The 20404-nt window shown below is 35.6% G+C and overlaps 1 protein-coding gene across 6 annotated transcripts in view; it reads left to right on the top strand.

Moving 5' to 3' along the window:
• Positions 1–20404, top strand: part of nf1.L (neurofibromin 1 L homeolog) — a 121567-nt gene that overhangs the window by 32636 nt on the left and 68527 nt on the right. For all 6 annotated transcript variants that reach the window (XM_041582299.1, XM_018246997.2, XM_041582300.1 and 3 more), the window contains exons 13-28: positions 3850–3984; positions 4556–4669; positions 5102–5181; positions 7669–7774; positions 9090–9336; positions 10161–10234; positions 10840–10923; positions 11487–11927; positions 12026–12165; positions 12725–12847; positions 13942–14025; positions 14144–14260; positions 15157–15338; positions 17377–17588; positions 19181–19342; positions 19778–19881. In XM_041582299.1, coding sequence (XP_041438233.1) covers positions 3850–3984; positions 4556–4669; positions 5102–5181; positions 7669–7774; positions 9090–9336; positions 10161–10234; positions 10840–10923; positions 11487–11927; positions 12026–12165; positions 12725–12847; positions 13942–14025; positions 14144–14260; positions 15157–15338; positions 17377–17588; positions 19181–19342; positions 19778–19881 — 2405 coding nt within the window. The remainder of the gene's footprint in view (positions 1–3849; positions 3985–4555; positions 4670–5101; positions 5182–7668; positions 7775–9089; positions 9337–10160; positions 10235–10839; positions 10924–11486; positions 11928–12025; positions 12166–12724; positions 12848–13941; positions 14026–14143; positions 14261–15156; positions 15339–17376; positions 17589–19180; positions 19343–19777; positions 19882–20404) is intronic.

Raw genomic sequence — 20404 nt, forward strand, 5'->3', positions numbered from 1 at the left:
CCCCAGGTTCAGAGCATTTTGGATAACCAGTCCCATACCTGTAGTAGTTCGTTTCTGCCACCCTGCCACTTTAAAGGGATACTGTCATGGGAAAAAATGTTTTTTACAAAACGTATTCTCAAAACATAGAACTGTGCACTGAAATCCATTTCTCAAAACAGATTTTTTTCATATTTAATTTTGAAATCTGACAGGGGGCTAGGCATATTGTCAGTTTCCCAGCTGCCCAAGTAATGTGACTTGTGCTCTAATAAACTTTGTCACTCTTTACTGCTGTACTCCAAATTGGAGTGATATCTTCCTCCACCCTTTCCCCCTTTAAGCATCCGAACAAACGAACAATGGGAGGGTAACCAGATAGCAGCTCCCTAACACAAGATAGCTGCCTGGTAACTATAAGAACAACACTCAATAGGAAAATCCAGGTCCTACTGCAACTCATTGTTACATTGAGTAGGAGAAAAAGCCTGCCAGAAAGCAGTTCCATCCTAAAGTGTTGGTTTTTTCTGAAAGTACATGAACAGGCAAAATGACCTGAGATGGCTGCCTACACAATAATATTACAACTTAAAAAAATATACTTGGTTCAGGAATGAAATTTTATATTGTAGAGTGAATTATTTACAGTGTAAACAGTGTAATTTAGATATAAAACGGCAACATAAAAATCATGACAGAAGGGAAGAGCTAAACCTGTAAGGAGAATATGCACAGTGACAGATGGGTACCAGTATTTAATTGTTCATAGCTAAGGCATAACATTTAGTGAATTGCAGGCTGGCCCGATACCCACGGGACAGGCAGGTTCGGCGACCTTGCGTCCCCCTTTCTGCAACTTTAGTGACGTCAGCATCGGGGCGGGTCTAAAAAGGAACCCATAAGTCAGGTTCGGGGGGAAAACCTAACCCACACATTACTAATAACATTATCACCATAAGACTCATGGTTCAAAGGAGTTTATGATAGAAGCCCCCTCCCTCCCCTCAGACAGATACTTCCCATTTGCTGGGCTTGGAATCTTGTCCAGAGGCCGCGAGTCTTGTGCGATGCACACTTCTCATTCAAGTGAAGGGAAAGCACTGGTGGTGATCACAAATGCCCTTGTGCCAAATCTATTAACAGTAGATGTTCACATTTAGGACAAATCGGCTGGCAGAGAAAGGGTTAAGGATTCAGATATGGTTAGGCCAGGCATGAGGATTCGGCCAAATCCTGCTAAAAAAAGCAGAATACTGAACTGAATCCTGAATTTGGTGTTTCCCTAGTGTCAACATATCTGCAGCTGTTTTTTACATAAAATAAAAGTGAGAAAGATGTATGCATCAAACATACAAATACTGTCTGGACCTGCAATTTTAGGAAAAAGTATTTCAATATGTCTCAGATGTCTAAAATGGCTGGTGTGCTGGAATTACACACACTTGTTCTGTGTTTTCTATTAATACTCTTTGTATAATATATAGTGAATAAAGTACCCCCTCTTGTAAAATATAAGGATATTATAAGTTACCGAGGAGTTTCATGACCATGACATCAGAACTCACCGTTTATAAGGATATAATTTACAGGATATTCATGGCTTTTGTGTATTATATACCTTTCCACAGTTCTATCCTATTGTTTGATATAAAGAAATTATAATTGAATCTGATGAACAGAGAAGCCAAATTGGGGAGCAACACAAGCATGAAAAAAGTTCCTTGGGGTGCCAAATAATGGCTGTGATTTGCTATTAAGTAGCCCCTATGTGGACTGGCAGCCTACCTGATGCTCTACCTGATGCCAGTACACCTGATTTTTTTTATGCCTTGAATTTAAAAATCAATTTTTTCTTTAAGGCCACTTAAAGCAACATCCAAGGGGTTGGTGAGCAACATATTGCGAGCCAGTGTTTGGGGATCACTGCTTTAGGCAGTGGGGATGTGCAGAGCAATCCTGTCACAAAATTACACTGGCTCTTGAAAGATGCTATTTAAATGAATTGACAACAGCTATGAATGCTTTAATAAAAAAAAAAAAATCTGATTTCATGTTTAATATGAAGGACTTTTATTATACAGCTTTGTATGTCTAGCTGAAAGGTCCCCTTTAAGACATAATGAACGGCTATGTTACTGTCATTAACTTAAGTATACACCAGTGTATATTTTCTTGTGAAGTGAGAACCAAGAAATGTGCATTAGTGAGGATAATGGCAAAAGGCTCAAAGACTTAGCTATCCCATTCATCTCTTCAGCACACCTATATTTAGCCCAACTCAAACAAGTGTTACACTGGAAAAAAAAAGAAGAGATTTTGTGAATTGTTGCATTTTGGAGATGCATGATGACTGCATTATGTCTAAAATAATTCTGAAAATGCATACATATGCTAAAAACTTTTAGGTTCATCAGGATGTTTATGTTCAAATATACTATTGAAATGATATAGAAAATACAATTTTCATTTTTCTTTGTTGGTAAAAAAAAAAAAAAAAGGAACTTTTATTGCTAATGAGTATATTTGCATTTTATGTTGAGATACAGTACAGGTATGGGACCCGTTATGCAGAAACCCGTTATTCAAAAAGCTACAAATTACAGAAAGGCTTCCTCCCACGGACTTCATTTTATCGAAATTCAACATTTTTAAATAATAATTAAATTTTTCTCTGTAATAATAAAATTGTACTTGATCCAAACTAAGATATAATTAATCATTATTGGAAGCAAAGCCAGCCTATTGGGTTGATTTAATGTTTACATGATTTTCTAGTAGACTTAAAGGAACAGTAACATCAAAAAATTAAATTGTTTTAAAGTAATGAAAATATAATGCAGTGTTGCCCTGCACTGGTAAAACTGGTGTGTTTGCTTCAGAAACACTACTATTGTTTATACAAATAAGCTACCGTGTAGCAATGGGGGCAGCCATTCAAAGGAGAAAAGGCTCAGGTTACACAGCAGATAGCAGATAAGCTTTGTAGAAAATAATGGTGGTATCTGTTATCCACTATTTAACCTGTGCCATATATCCATTTTTCATCCGTTGCTACACAGCAGCTTGTTTATATGAACTATAATAGTGTTTCTGAAGCAAACACATCATGTATTGTTGCCCTGCACTGGTAAAACTGATTTTCATTACTTTAAAACACTTTCATTTTTGGTGTTACTGTTCCTTTAAGATATGAAGATACAAATAACGAAAAGATCCTTTATTCATAAACCAAAGCCCGATTATTCTGCATAACAGGTCCCATACCAGTATTATGCAGATTTTCATTTTTGGGTTGAGGGTTTTTTTTTTTTAACTTGGGACAAATATTCTAACTGTACAAAAGCAACTGTTGATGCTGAATAAATGCCACTTATTTGGCATTCCTGAGTCTCTCCTGTCTGACTCTGGCCTTCACATATCTGCCTGATCTCTGTTAAATATAGCTTGCTCATAACTGCAGTACCTGCATTGTATACAGTGCCCTCCATAATGTTTGGGACAAAGACACATTTTTCTTTGATTTACCTATTGATGGTACCCTGAAATTAGGGGGACTGTGTATAAAAAATGTATGGAAATAACTTTAAAGTTTGAAAGTCTGGAATGCGCACTTAAATCACGTCTGAGCTTTTTTTTATTTAAAATGTTACAATGAGGAACACAGGGATAAATCAAAGAAAAATGTCTTTGACCCCAAACACTGCACGCCTAAGCGTTACAATAAAAATTTCAGCAGCCTACTAAAACAAAGAATTATAGTTCTGGAAGTTATTTTTTTGGTTAACAGTGTGTTTGCACAGAAATAGCCATAGTGTTAAATGTTTACAATGCAAATGCTTTTTTTGACTGTTTGTTGGAATTTTTCCTCAGAGTCTTACTTTCAAGGAGAAAATGCCATACCTTAAATTTAAGGACAGGTTAGCTGACCCAGAAACCAAGAGTTACAAGTACTTGCTGTTGTCTGTGGTGAAGCTCATTCATGGAGATCCAAAGCTGCTCTTATATGTAAGTAAAAAAAATGTTTGCCTCTTTCTTCCTCATCATCATCATCATCATCATCATCATCTTCTTCTTCCTGGGAGGTTTTATTTATAGCCCCACCAGTGAACTAAATACAGTACAGGTATGGGACAGGTATTTATGTTACAGTCAGCCTGTATATCACAATATTTCAGTTTCTCACATGTAACATAAATACCTGTCTTCAAAGTAGAGTTCAGATCACTAAATTCAGATGTTTCAAAATGTTCTTTTTCTCTTTAATAATAAAACAGTACCTTGTTCTTAAGATTCTAAGATTTAATTCACATTGCAAGCAAAACAATCCTATTGGGTTTTTTAAAGGACAACTAAAGTTAAAAAACCATAATCTTAACCATAATTGTAAATAAAGTAAGAAATATTTTTGCAGTTTTTGTCTACTTAAAAGCCTTTGGACTTGTTGTATCATGCTAGTATTGCTCAACTGCATAGATCAGAATAATGTTGAATCTCCAAGTTCAAAGTTCTAATGTATAACGTCTTTTTCCCCCCCTATTACATGAAATGATCTTTTTGGCATGTGTTTCCTCTGCAGAATCCTGGAAAAGCAGTTTCTGATACACATAGCAGCACTGCAGAATTAATAAATGGACTGGTACAGCTGGTGCCTCAGTCAAATATGCCAGAAATTGCACAGGAAGCTATGGAGGTGAGGGATCTGTTTCTCTTAGAAAAGCATTTATGATTAACACTTGAATTTTTGCCAAATATTTTTAGTACTTTCAGTTTTAAGAGTTTGTGAGCTTTGGAAACAATTCTTTGCTATGCCAAAGAAACAAATTGCTTTGTGCAAAATGCATGACACCGTAAACTGTTACAATATGTATAATTGTCTTACCAACCACAATGATAATCAAAAGTATTTTACGATTAACTATGAATTAATAAAGAAAAACTTTATAACCAATTGTTCTTTGCATTCTCTGCTGTCCTGTACCTGTCACATGTGTCCTGAAAATTACCTAAATTGAAATGCAAACACTCATAAATGAAGGTTTTCTATTAGGTTTTGAGCTTGCAGTTTAAAATCATATTTATAGTTTACTGAGGATCACTGACTTTTGTTTTTTGTTTAATTTAGGCTCTGTTAGTCCTTCACCAGTCAGACAGCATTGAACTCTGGAATCCAGAGGCTCCCATAGAAACATTCTGGGAAATAAGGTGTGTATATATGTAAAGTCATGTTGCAAATGTTGTGTAGAGTGGTTAAAAAATGGAACACTGTAGAAAAATATCTTTGCAATCTATTTATGTTAATAAAATTATTGTTATAGGAATGGTTGAACATGTGTTTAGACTTTTTTGGACACAAGCCCACAAATGCAGTCTTAACAGTTTGCCACACCCATCCACAGTTAACATGGTTAATAGTCTATTAGCCACTTGTCTTTAAATGAACAGTTCAGTGTACAATTAAAAACTGGGTAAATAGATTGTATATACAATAGATTGTATATACAAAATAAAAATTGTTTGTAATATAGTTAGTTAGCCAAAAATGTAATATATAAAGGCTGGAGTGATTGGATGTCAACAGAACAAACCTGCTTTTCAGCTCTCTAACTCTGAGTTAGTCAGTGACTATAAGGGGGCCACGTGACACATAACTGTTCAGTGAGTTTGCAATTGATCCTTAGCATTCAGCTCAGGTTCAAAAGCAACAGTTATGATCCATGCCCCCCCCCAGTAACTGATTGGTTACTGTCTGGTAACCAATCAGTGGAAGCCAAGAGAGCTGCAAAGCTGGAAGTATAGTGGCTGTTATGTTAGACATTCACTCACTCCAGCCTTTATACAATACATTTTTGGCTAACTAACTATATTAGAAACATTTTTTTATTTTGCAAATACTATCTATTTATCCAGTTTTTTATTTTACCCTGAACAATTCCTTTGAAGAGAATTAAGCACACAAAATAAGCATTTATCTTTTTGTTTGGCAGTATAGCCTTTAAGCAGGCCCACCAAAGCAAGCCCACCATTAAAGTTTCAGAATTTGTTACCTACAGTAGAATGCATAGTGCCATCACTTATATTGGCTGTACCAACATTAAAAGAGCTAACATTCATTAGAGACTATCATCATGGCTGTTGGTGTGTAGCCATTGTCTGCAGTTATGTTACACAGCTTGGACCATATAGCCTGTTAGTTCATCAAACTTGAAATAGCTTGTTTCTTCATGTAAATTACAATACAATTTAATTTAGTTTAATATTGAACAATTGAGTAGGTAATTTTAAATGCCGTATGTGATTTAATGCATCTAGTACAGTGCTCTTGACAGGGGCGTAACAACAATGCGCCTCCTGGCGTACACCCCCACCGCTTGCACATTCGCATGTACACTTAATGAAAGAAACCAACAGGGAGTGGGATTTCAGCACTATAGAGAAAACAGACCCTGCAGTTCATACCCCTCCCCTCGCGGGGTCTGCTTTCTCTATAGTTACGCCACTAGCTCTTGAAATACAAAAACGAAGCGAGAGGCACTACAAAGTTTGACTGTCAAAAGGGATAGCTAGCTGTGTTATTTGAGCTTTGGGTGTCACAGCCGAGAGGAGATATTGCATTTCTCCACTGTTTAAGAATGAGAGTCCTGATAAATGCACCACACATCTAAATACTAAAGAATGAGGCTAATTTCACCAGGTATAAGTAACAGTTTTGTTGTGGAGTAACCATATTAGCCTAGTCACTAACACATACCACCTGCTCTAATGAACTTTTATATGATACATGTTCTTAAATGACCCCCAAATGCCATACCAGGTATTTTAAAATAAAAATTTAATATTTTCCAGAAATTTAAATTTCAAAAGAGCTGTTGGGCAGGTTTATTAATAATGTTAAAAGGTTCACTTCCTTTTCTTTGTGATAAAACACTTTGCCAACAAGTTACTATTTTTCCTGTTTCTGAATCTATAGTGTCACACTTTTGGCAATATGTTATAATGGTTTTAGAACTTTTAAAGCAGGTGAATGCTTTTGTCAAAAAAAGGCTTTATTTAAGAGTGAGGGCAAAAGTGGGAATTTTGTCTCGAGTTTGTCTCATAATAAACTGTAAACAAATGTGATGTTTTGGAAACTCCAAGGTAACGGGTTGTTGGTGGTCTGTACAGCTGAAGGGGAATTTAATTTTCTGCTTCCAATTTAGTTGATCTGTGCCAACAACTCCACTGTGCCAGTAAATCAAAATAATAAAGGAAGGAGAACTCCAGCAGAATCTCTGCAAAACTTTTATTTCAAGTGTACAAACACCATTACCATGTGCTCGTATATATCCAAAATAACCTTTAACCCAAGTAAACCTAGGTTATTCTGGGTAAACACTTCAATTAGTCATCATTAGGCCCACAGTGATTCTATACACATTTTCAAAACCGTAACAAATATATGTGTATATATAATATCGAAAAAGGTATTAATACAATGTGGCATTTAAGGGCAAATAATAAAATGCATTATAAATACAAAACGAAAATATGGTTAAAAAAGTCCAAAAAATAGTCCAAAATTGTCCTTAAACAAAATTTAAGCACAGATTCCTTTGGAGAAACCACAGGGGCATTTTTTCATGAATTTTGAAAATCTGTTTTTATTTGCATTCTGGGACAATGTTACCTTATAGATGTTTGATCTTCTTACAGCTCCCAAATGCTTTATTCCATTTGTACCAAGCTCAACAGCACAGAAATTTTGAAATGGCTACGAGAAATTCTGATATGTAGGAATAAATTTCTTCTTAAATATAAGGTAAGATGCATAGAAATACCACTCAGATGTAAATAATTCCATAATTTGTATAGTTGGCTGTTGATAAAATGTTTGAAATTAAACAGTAATGTACTGTACCTACACAATGCATTTTGTGTAACAGTAAGGTGAAAAGCTCTCTGTCTGCCATTGCCCTTAAAGGAGTCCTAGTAAATTTTTGTGGAGCGTATTATATTGCAATGATCTGTGACACCATTTTATAGTGGGGTCTACCAGATTTTAGCTTACAGTTCTTTTTTTTTTTTTTTTTTTTTCGAATTTGAGGTATGCTATATCTCCTGTGTCAATTACCTGGAAATAAACCTTGATGACAACCGATGAAACCAGTAATATTATAAATTAAATTACACTTTCTCAGAAGTTGTGCTTGCTTTTTACCCATTAGTCTTTTGCCTAGATAGGCATATAGCGGCATAAAGTTACCTTCTGTCTTTTTCAGCAACACTGTTTGGTTGCTAGGTATGCACTGGGGAATGCAGAGCAGGCAGTAACTTAACTTTGCATTACCTCACTAGAAAAAAAGTTTGTATTCTTTCCTCATGTCATTGGCAGGTAGAATAAAAAGTGTTATTTTTTATGGTACAAATAGAATTTTAATTGTAAACGTTCAACTTTTGTTGAGAGACTGGAAAACAATCTGTGCCTTACTTTGGGTCAGGTGTAAAACGCCTTTATTTATTGTAGTTACACAAAATGGAATAGCTTGATAGAAGCAAAAAGGCTCAACAGCAGGACTTCATGCCGTGCAGACATGCTTAAGTTGTGATAAAGGGGTCATCCCTGAAACATATTGGGGTCGAATTTCTTAGCACTTTCAGCAGGTTTAATTTGGCAAAGTATTGAAGTCAAAGTTTTTTTTAAAGAAACAGTACTTCGATTATCGAATGGTCAAATATTCGAAAGATTTTTACTTGGAATCTAAGTAAATTTGAAGTCGTATTATCATATTCAATGGTCGAAGTATTCAAAAAATTACTTCGAAATTCGAACTTTTTTAACTTTTAAAATTCACTCGAACCTTAGTAAATCTGCCCCTAGGTGTTAAATGGCACTATAAACACACGCCTGCAAGGAATTAAATCCTGTTGTTGAGCCTTTTTGTTCCTATCAAGCTGTTCTGTTTTAACTTTTGTTAGAGGTCTACAAGGTCCATTTAATTTCACTTTCTCGTGTTTCTTTTAGTGGTGACTACAATGCAACCTTTCGCTTTTTCTCTGTAGATATACCTTTATTACACATATCACATTATACACATATTCATTACAAATCTTGATTTATTTGCTTGATCCTTTAGGAAAGTGCTTCTGCAGGAAGTGGAATCCCAATATGTCGTCAAGCCCAGACAAAATTAGAAGTTGCACTTTACATGTTCCTCTGGAGTCCTGACACTGAGGCAGTTCTTGTTGCAATGTCTTGTTTTCGAAGTTTGTGTGAAGAGGCAGACATCCGTTGTGGGGTTGATGAAGTATCTGTCCATAACTTTTTGCCAAATTACAACACGTTTATGGAGTTTGCTTCTGTAAGCAACATGGTGTCGACTGGTAAGATCCCACTAAGATCCCTTTCAGTGTAATCAATCCTTGACACATCCACCTCTGTCCTCAGGCAGACAATATGGCAAACAAAATGCCCGCCTCCGTCTGACACCCCTCCTTACTGCATGGTGCCAAGTGGACCTTGCTTTTGCATTTTGTTTCTGCATATGGATAGTGATGGACAAAATGTCCTACATACTAGGAGCCTTAAACTGGACATTAAAAGATCTGTTTGTTTGGCAAGGTTGGCATACAAGTCGATCATTCACAGATATGTCCATCTTGAAGCAGGCAATATTGTGTTTAACTGATCGTTGGCTCTAAGCTAGCAATTGTGCCATAATTGCTGCTATGCCTGCTGTCAGATCGAGGACCACATCAATGCACGGATGTGGTCCTTGATCCAGCAGGAAAATAAAACCTGCCCCATCAACACGTGGCTGATTTTCGGACAGATATTGTTCAGTAGGCCCTTTGGAAGGCCTTATATACAAGAAGATTAACTGCCTGATTGGTCTGAAGAGGCCAAAATGGCAGCTTAAATCTGACCTTAAAGGTCACCTTTAGACTATTGCCACACAGGCTGAAAATCAGCCTGTTGAAATACACATCATCTGATATTCAAGTAATTTTGTTTGTTACAAAATACAAGTTATATTTTTGAGAAACCTTTGATCTTCTTCAAAGGTTTTTCTGTATCCCTTTATTTTAATTTTAGCACAGTAGGAACAGAGCACTAGGTTTTTTTAAATCAAGTTCTCGGAATCACATTTTCAATCATATTCACGCAGAACTGGTGTTTTGTTACATGAATCTATTACGTTTTATAGGCAGAGCCGCTCTTCAGAAGCGTGTCATGGCCTTACTGCGAAGAATTGAACACCCTACTGCAGGCAACACTGAGGTATGTACCCACATTTTGGGGGTAATTTATTAAAATCTGAATGCTCCCAAAAAATTCAAGTCAAGATTTATTATACTCTGATGCTGCGAAAAGCCCAAATCCAAAAATCCGCCATCTCAGACCTGTCTAGCTCCTGTATAATCTAATGTGAGAGGCACCTATCTTAATTTGAAGTTTTCATTACCTGTGCTGGGTTTAGCCAGAAAATCCAACTTTTTCTTGGGTTTCGGGCAAAAACTCAAAAAATTTGAGCATTTCAGGGAAAAAAAGCCAGAAAAATTAGAACAATTCGGGGAAAAACCCAGAACAATTTGAGTGATTTGGGTTTTCAGTGATCCAATTAAATAGAGTTTTGTCATGGTTTTTTTTTAAAATAAAATATAAGATAAGATCCGATTTTAGTAAATAACGCCCTTTGTCTACAGTTACTATTATCTTTAATCCTACTGTTGTCATAAAACATAGAATCAATTTAATTGATACTGAAATAGACTTTCTAGTCAAAGTGATATCAAATCTCTGCAAAGTGATTTAAATGCGCTACAATGTAAAACACAACACATAATCAAATGTTGTTTCTATATCTCTGTTATATCTATATTTAGGCGTGGGAAGATACACATGCAAAATGGGATCATGCTACAAGACTGATTCTAAACTACCCCAAAACTAAATTGGAGGATGGGCAGGTAAGGCCACTCTTTCCCTGTTAACATTAATTACCTGTTAACTTGAAATTGCATAAAAAAAGAAATTTACAACATTTTAGGATAAAACGGTAACACATTTTCCTAGAACTTTATATATTTATATATAAAGTTACGTTATAATGCAGGGATCCCCAACCTTTTGAACCCGTGAGCAACATTCAGAAGTAAAAGGAGTTGGGGAGCAACACTAGCATGAAAAATGTTCTTAGGGTGCCAATTAAGTGCCATGATTGGCCATTTTTAGCCTCTATGTGATTTGTCAACCTACATTGAGGCTCTGTGTGGCAGTACATCTGGTTTTTATACAACCAAAACTTGCCCCCAAGCCTGGAATTCAAAAATAAGCTCCTGCTTTGAGGCCACTAGGAGCAACATCCAAGGGGTTGGAGAGCAACATGTTGCTCACGAGCTACTGGTTGGGGATCACTGTTATAATGTAACCTTGTATATACAGTATTTATACATTTTTCACTGAACAACAGTGAAGGTGACTTGGCAGAATCTGTTGGGGTTATTTTATGCTGATTTTTTGTTTTTTACAGGCCCCAGAAAGCCTTCATAAAACAATTGTAAAAAGGAGAATGTCTCATGTAAGTGGAGGGGGGTCTATAGATCTGTCCGACACAGATTGTCTGCAGGAGTGGATAAACATGACTGGTTTCCTTTCTGCTCTTGGAGGAGTCTGTCTTCAGCATCGAGGCAATGCTGGACTAGTTACTTACAGTCCACCCATGGGTTCAGTTAATGAACGCAAAGGTTCTGTAATATCAATGGTCTCCACTGAAGGAAATGCAGAAACGCCTGTCAGCAAATTTCTTGATCGCTTGTTGTCTCTGATGGTGTGCAACCATGAAAAAGTGGGGATACAAATTCGAAATAACATTAAGGATTTAGTTGGTTTAGAATTAAGCCCAGCTCTCTATCCAATGTTATTTAATAAAATGAAGAACAACATAAGCAAATTTTTTGACTCACAAGGACAGGTAAATTGTCTTTACACTTTTTCTTTTCTGTTTTTGCTTCATTTATATTCTAGTTTGTCTTCTTGGTACTGTGTCTTATTGTCTTGTGTACATTGCAGGTTCTCCTCACAGATACGAACACCCAGTTTGTTGAACAAACGATCACCATACTGAAGAACTTACTTGATAATCACACAGAAGGCAGTTCTGAGCATTTGGGCCAAGCAAGTCTTGAAACAATGATGCTAAATTTAGTAAGGTAACGGTCTTCATGAGAGTATACGCCTTTTTTAGGCATTATTATTTTTGTTTTATGGCAGAGTGGCTAAGCATCTTTGCTGTAGCTTTTGCAAAAATTCTCCTTCACCTTAGAGAATGTAAAATTAGTATGATTTAGTTGCTGAATGTGAACTACATACAGTGCTCCTATTTGAAACTTATTATGGTCCATCTAACTTATCGCTCTTGGATAACTATGCTGTATTGAGCAGCATTGAATGTGTGCAAACACCTTGCAGGAGGTGGATGACATTACATTGGAAATAGGATTCAAATAAAACATTGACCTTATCATTGAATGTATTAGGGTTGCACTATATGGGTGATAAATAACTGGTGTATAGCAATGAGATAGATATAGCTCCGATCAAAGCATGCTGCATGTCATAGCCAATATGGTAGCAAGATGCTGAATAATTGAACAGCCACCTCTTAATATTTCTAAAATGGAAGGCAAAGGTCTAGTTCAACATATGAGTGTTATGTCTGCATGATGCTGTGCTTCACATACTGCAATAAATCTGCTTTATATTATCAAGGTATGTCCGGGTGCTGGGCAACTTAGTTCATGCCATCCAGATTAAAACAAAGCTCTGTCAATTGGTGGAAGTTATGATGGAAAGAAGAGATGACCTTTCATTCTGTCAAGAGATGAAATTTAGGTGGGTAACAGCTTGCATAGCTACACCTCATAGTTCCTTATAGTTTGTTGACAATTCTCTTATGTAATATCATTGAATTATTGCTGAATGTGTGTAAGTGCTGCAGTACAATAATGGAATAAAGTGTAACTTGTTCTCAATAGGTAGCAGAAACGTTCTCCCCATAAACATGACTATACTTTTCAGTCTAAAAATGAATGTTACTAAAAATGCAACCCCCCCCCCGAAATAGTAGTTAAGAACATAGAATAATACTAAATGCTGTCTGTAGTAAAAGCTATTGTTTGTCAAAAGTTGGTGCAAAGACCATTTTTATTTTTTAGTTCTCTGTATGGCCCTACCTGGGAGTGAAGGACAAATCAAGTTATTTTGCTCTTTACTTAAGGCGCAGAAACTGAAAGGAGAAGACATTTTTTCTTTTCTAATTAATTGCCATTCTTTTCTAACTCACTAGATCTGTTTGGCATGGTCAGCGATACCCTGCATTCTACAGCCAGATTCAGTGTTAGTTTATTGGTTAATGCTTTTTATTCTCTTTCTATAACTAATAACTATCTGGTGGAAGAACCCTTATTAAGGTTACAATTTAAATATCAAGTTTCACAAGAAATGTTAATTAACAGATTGTGGTTTTTTTTTTAAATAAAGTAAATATACCCACATAACTGTGAGGGCATAAGAAGGTGTCCCAAAGAGCCATAATTGTAGGGTGGAATTGGACAAAATTGCAAATCCAATCTAAGGATACAAGCTTATTCAACTGAGAAAGACTCAGTGGGGCTCATTTATAAACACTGGGCATATTTGCACCTGGGCAGTAACCCATGGCAACCATTCAGAGGCCTGCTTTCATTGTTCAACCTGCAGCTGGCTGAAAAAAGCCACTCACTGATTGGTTGCTATGGGTTACTGCCCAGGTGCAAATATGCCCAGTCTTTATAAATGAGCCCCAATATCTGTATAGTCCATTTGCAATGGTCAATATGTCTTCAAAAGTTAGGAAAAAGTGCATAACAGCATTTTAGACTTTTGTGCTTCGCTGGAACATGTTAATGGTGTATTATATCTTATTTGTATTATTTATATGCCTTTAGGAACAAGATGGTGGAGTACTTGACTGACTGGGTAATGGGAACATCCAATCAGGCCACAGATGAAGATGTAAAATGCCTGACAAGGTAGTTTTTCTGAAATAGTAATTTTTATTTTATACAGTTTAAATGTATCTTGTTAGAAATGTTTTTAGTTTGTGGTGACTGTAGTTTGTTTATTCATATATTTGTGGTTTCCTTACAGAGATTTAGATCAGGCCAGTATGGAAGCAGTTGTATCCCTACTCGCAGGTCTGCCTCTTCAGCCAGAGGAAGGGGATGGGGTAGAGTTAATGGAGGCAAAATCCCAGCTATTCCTAAAGTAAGTTTATGCTTTTATTATTAAAGAAGACATCGTGCCAGCTTTGTCTTCTAGTGTCATATTCCCCCTCCCTTTAAATGTATAGTATCAAAGTGAAAATAACATTTTCAATTGTGTTTTACCTCCTAAAAATGTAAAATAAAAAAAGTTAATAAAAGTCCTGCTTCTAACTCTGTTTTGATTTTTATGAAACTACAGTTTTTAGGTAACTCGCAGCTCCACTAACTGCAAAGTTTTAATGTGTCCCAATATCCACTGTAAGATCTAATTTCCTCCAAAAACCATAGAGGATTGTCCTGGTTTTTTTTTTCTTTTTACCTATTATGATTCTCACACCCTATGCTGTGTTTAAGATCACAAAAGACCACAAAAGAAAATTGGCAGTAAACTGTGTGAACTACTTTCAAGGAGGTGGGAGTTTTTATGGGTGCAGTTTCTATTGGACACCATAATTGAAATTAGGTTATAAGAGTAAAAAGCAAGCACCTCTAGTGCCTAATACATGAACTCCAGTCTTGGAAATACTGTATGCTCTTATGCTAAGTTACAAAAGTAACTGCATTTTTCCCCTATAGTATTTCTTCCAAAGTTGTTAAAACAGCCTCCAGAAGCTACAAATTTTTATATTCATGCAACTCTATTTGCCTTCTCTAGTGCTTTTGAATAGTGACAAATGAGAGATATAAACACTCATCATATCACCGTGATTCCTTGCATTAATTATTGGAACCAATATATTTGCCACTTACCAGGCTTACACAAACATGAGATTTAATCAGAATTCATCCTTTCTCTCTTTGAATGGATTCTGAGCAGCCAAATGTTAATCTGGTTCTTTAGCATGCCAGTTCATAGAGGAAGACTTGACCATACACACATTTGGTTTATATCTTCAGGTACTTCACCTTGTTCATGAACTTATTGAATGACTGCAGCGAGGCTGAGGATGATGGAACCCAGACTGGCGGCCGAAAGAGAGGAATGTCCCGGAGACTGGCTTCCTTAAGGCACTGTACTGTCCTAGCCATGTCTAATTTGCTTAATGCTAATGTGGATAGTGGCCTTATGCATTCAATAGGTATGACTTTTTTTTTTTAATTGTTGAAGCAAGGTCTGTTTTCAGATGTCATCCTTACTCAACATGAATTCTTACAGGGGAATATATATATATATATATATATATATATATATATATATATATATATATATATATATATATATATATATATATATATATATTCTATATCTATCATAAATGAATAAGCTGTTATCCAGATGCTCGGTCCCGGGGATTTTCCTGAGTAACGGATCTTTCTGTAATTTGGATCTTCATACCTTAAGTCTACTAGAAAATTATTTAACATTAAATAAACCCAGTAGGCTGGTTTTGCTTCAATACGGATTAATTATATCTTAGTCTGGATCTAGTACAAGCTAGTGTTTTATTACTACAGAGTAGTAATAAAACAAAGAAGTTAAAGAAGACAGCCTTTCTGTAATTTGGAGCTTTCTGGATAACAGGTGTCTGGCTAACGGATCACATACTTGGACTACTATAATATTATTGTGTAAAAAAGACAAGTGTGTGTTCTTGTGGATGGATGATAGATGGATGATAGATGGATGATAGATGGATGATAGATGGATGATAGATGGATGATAGATGGATGATAGATGGATGATAGATGGATGGATGATGGATGGATGATGGATGGATGATGGATGGATGATGGATGGATGATTGATGGATGGATGATGGATGGATGATGGATGGATGATGGATGGATGATGGATGGAGGATGGATGGATGATGGATGGAGGATGGATGGAGGATGGATGGAGGATGGATGGATGGATGATGGATGGATGATGGATGGATGGATGGATGATGGATGGATGGATGATGGATGGATGATGGATAGATGGATGATAGATGGATGATAGATGGATGATAGATGGATGATTGATTGATGGATGGATGATGGATGGATGATGGATGGATGATGGATGGATGATGGATGGATGATGGATGGATGGATGATGGATGGATGGATGATAGATGGATGATAGATGGATGATGGATGGATGGATGGATGATGGATGGATGATGGATGGATGGATGATGGATGGATGGATGATGGATGGATGGATGATGGATGGATGGATGATGGATGGATGGATGGATGGATGGATGGATGATGGATGGATGATGGATGGATGATGGATGGATGATGGATGGATGATGGATGGATGATGGATGGATGATAGATGGATGGATGGATGGATGATGGATGGATGATGGATGGATGATGGATGGATGATGGATGGATGATGGATGGATGATAGATGGATGGATGGATGCTGGATGGATGGATGATGGATGGATGGATGATGGATGGATGGATGATGGATGGATGATAGATAGATGATAGATAGATGATAGATAGATAGATGATAGATAGATGATAGATAGATGATAGATAGATGATAGATAGATGATAGATAGATGATAGATAGATAGATAGATGATAGATAGATGATAGATAGATGATAGATAGATGATAGATAGATGATAGATAGATGATAGATAGATGATAGATAGATGATAGATAGATGATAGATAGATGATAGATCGATGATAGATAGATAGATCGATGATAGATAGATCGATGATAGATAGATAGATCGATGATAGATAGATAGATCGATGATAGATAGATAGATAGATGATAGATAGATGATAGATAGATGATAGATAGATGATAGATAGATGATAGATAGATGATAGATAGATGATAGATAGATGATAGATAGATGATAGATAGAAGATAGATAGAAGATAGATAGATGATAGATAGAAGATAGATAGATGATAGATAGATAGATGATAGATAGATAGATAAGATATATAAGCTGTATGTGGGTACCGCAACTTGCATAAATTGGGCGTAGGATCAAAAGTTAAATGTATCACCGTGTATTAATTGAGAATAAATATAATTTTTTTTCACAATACGGATTGTGAATCTATTCGAAAAAAATGAACACCTACCTCTGTAAAGGAATTATGATGTTTTAAAAATCTGTGCATGTATGCATTCATTTTTTCCATTTAGGGCTGGGCTATCACAAGGATCTGCAGACAAGAGCAACATTTATGGAGGTTCTAACAAAAATACTGCAACAAGGAACAGAGTTTGACACACTTGCTGAAACTGTTCTGGCTGATCGTTTTGAAAGGCTAGTAGAGTTGGTGACCATGATGGGAGATCAAGGAGAATTGCCAATTGCCATGGCTTTAGCCAATGTTGTTCCATGTTCACAGTGGGTAGGTATTAATGTTTAATACAATGTACAGTGGACATCAATAGTTGTTGAAAGGTAACTGTAACAGCTTATTACTTAATTAGTTGCTCTTCTAGCAAGCAATGTGGATAAAGAGCCCAATGTCTCAGAAGCCATATTAGGAAGATACAGCTTTCAAGAAACAAATGGGTGCAACATAATATCTGGCACTGGCTGTAATGATCGTAGATTGCCATGTGCTTTGATTCATTGGGTATTAATGATTTGCTCTTTAAGAGACTTTTAGGAGCAGATTTACTAAGGTTCAAATTTGAAATTTTGAGTTGGGATTTTTAGTAAAAACTCATAATTTCGATTTAAATATTCCCAAGCTCAAATTTGAATGTTAGATTTGTTACAGTCCAGCCCCTTTAAAAACTTGAATTAGACTATTCTCCACCTAAAACCCGTTGAGTTCATGTAGAAGTCCATGACAGAGGTCCCTTGAACTATTTGAATATGTTAATAGTAGTGATTAGCCAAATTTTTGCCAAGTTTCACTGCAACAATTACGCCCCATAGACTCCAATGGAAGAAAAAAAAATTTTGCGTGTCAATAAAATTCTCGATTCGAATTTTATTGAAGTTTTCAGGTCTGGACTATTAGATCGAATTTTCGATGTTCACATTTTTTTCATTAATAGCATACCATTCGAATTGTGAATAAAATTTAATTTATTAGAGTTTAAAATAACTCACATTACTCTAAAATTTGACCTTTGATAAATAACCCCCTTATTGTTATTAACTACAGAACCAGAACTGTAGCATATACTTATTTATTATAGAACCAGACATTACATTACATTGACATGCTGACAAACTTGTATATTATCAATGAAATACATATTGATGGAAGTCCTTTTTTTTGTAGTATCCAGGGAACACTGTAAAAGTGCAGATTTGCAAAATCATATCCAGTTTGCGGTGTTAATTTACACACAGTAAAGCAACACATACTTTTCTTAGTTAATTTGTGGTTGAATGGCATTGTTACTGATGTGCCAATTCTCATGGCATCAAGAATAAATATGGTGCATTAGTAATAAAATATATACGATTTTAAACTTAAAATCCTTATCCTTTAGTAGCCACATAGACCACCTGATGTCTCACCATAACAGCATCTAATCATTTGTATTTACTTAATCGTTAATTCAGTTATATTTGTTTTCTATAAGGGTATTTGTACATTTTTAAATGTATTTTTATTACTGTTAGTTCCCAATTAATTTTTTAAACCTATATTATAAAAAACGGGAGTTATGCAATTTATGATTTAATTATGGTATGTTATTGTTGCATGGGCAGAATGAAAATAGTTTTCCACCACCAGAAAATAATTAATTTATTTATTTGGTTTACACATTTGTTCGCTATGTATAGCAAAGAAAATCACAGGGCATCTTACTTCAATTTACTTAAGGAAAAGCCTTTATTTTGTGTTTTCTATTCAAAACTAAGCAGCCAATATTACCTCCATTATTTTGTGGTTTATAAACTTATTAGACACATTGGTTGATCACCTTTTTCGTATGTATCTACTTCTATTATACTTCTACTATTTCTTGATAGGATGAGCTTGCTCGAGTTCTTGTGACGCTCTTTGATTCTCGTCACCTACTCTACCAGCTTTTATGGAACATGTTTTCTAAGGAGGTTGAACTGGCAGATTCCATGCAGACACTTTTCAGAGGCAACAGCTTGGCTAGTAAAATCATGACCTTTTGCTTTAAGGTTAGTATTATAGTAGAGCTTATATTGTGGTGCATCACAGTGCTTTTCAGCCTTTTCCATTCAATATACAATGTCATCTTGAACCATAGATGCCAGAAGAGCGCTTGAAAAGCCCAAGTGTTAAATAAATCCTTGAATGACTCCATTTGGGGCTCCTGGTTGCTTAGCCCAAAACTATGAGAATGTTTCATGAAAAATCATGAAAAAAAATCTCCCAATTATTTAATTAGAACTGTATTACGGGGATCTTTGAGCTTGTGAAAAACTGTATTTAGTCAAGTTTCTGTGGTCAAGCAAAGTAAATAGACAGCACACAGTACTATGAAATGTGTTTCTTTGATGCAGCTGTATTGAAAAGCATTTTAAAATCTCATTAATATTTGTGGAATATTATAACATGGCTGTTCGGCTTCACCTCTTTGATGTTTTCTGCAGGTCTATGGTGCCACTTATCTACAAAAGCTTCTGGAGCCTTTACTAAGGACTTTCATTACATCACCTGAGTGGCAGTATGTCAGTTTTGAGGTTGACTCAACAAGGTTAGAAAATATATTTTATTTTATGCTGGTTATGCCTAAAGACAGATACAAATGCAAGTCAGATTTTTTATTTTATTTTGCATTCTTAGTCTTCTGGGATTTTCATTAAATCTAGACATTTTTTTTCCCAGATGTCGCCTGTTGGCATGTATAGGTTAAAAAAAAAAAAATTACGTCTATTGCAGAACTGAAAAATTCTCTTATAAATACTGTTGTAAAGGCATCTGATAAAATGTTTTGGTTGAAAAAGCTGAAGTATCAGTTGTTCCAAGGCTGATCATAATAGATATTTAAAGTGGACTTGTTGTATTTTGTTTATTTGAAAATGCAATTGTAAATGTATGTTCCCTACTTAGCTATGTCCTTTAAAATATGGCTAATTTGACTTTTCTTCCCTCAAATGGTTTCCCCTCAAATGGTTTCCCCTCAATAATAGTGATACAATATTTTGTAACCAGTATTTAGCCTCCCTTATTTCTTACCAAATGTAAAAAATAAAAGTCAAATTAATAGAAAGATTTCA

The sequence above is a fragment of the Xenopus laevis genome, chromosome 2L (assembly GCF_017654675.1).
Source record: "Xenopus laevis strain J_2021 chromosome 2L, Xenopus_laevis_v10.1, whole genome shotgun sequence".
NCBI lineage: Eukaryota > Metazoa > Chordata > Amphibia > Anura > Pipidae > Xenopus > Xenopus laevis.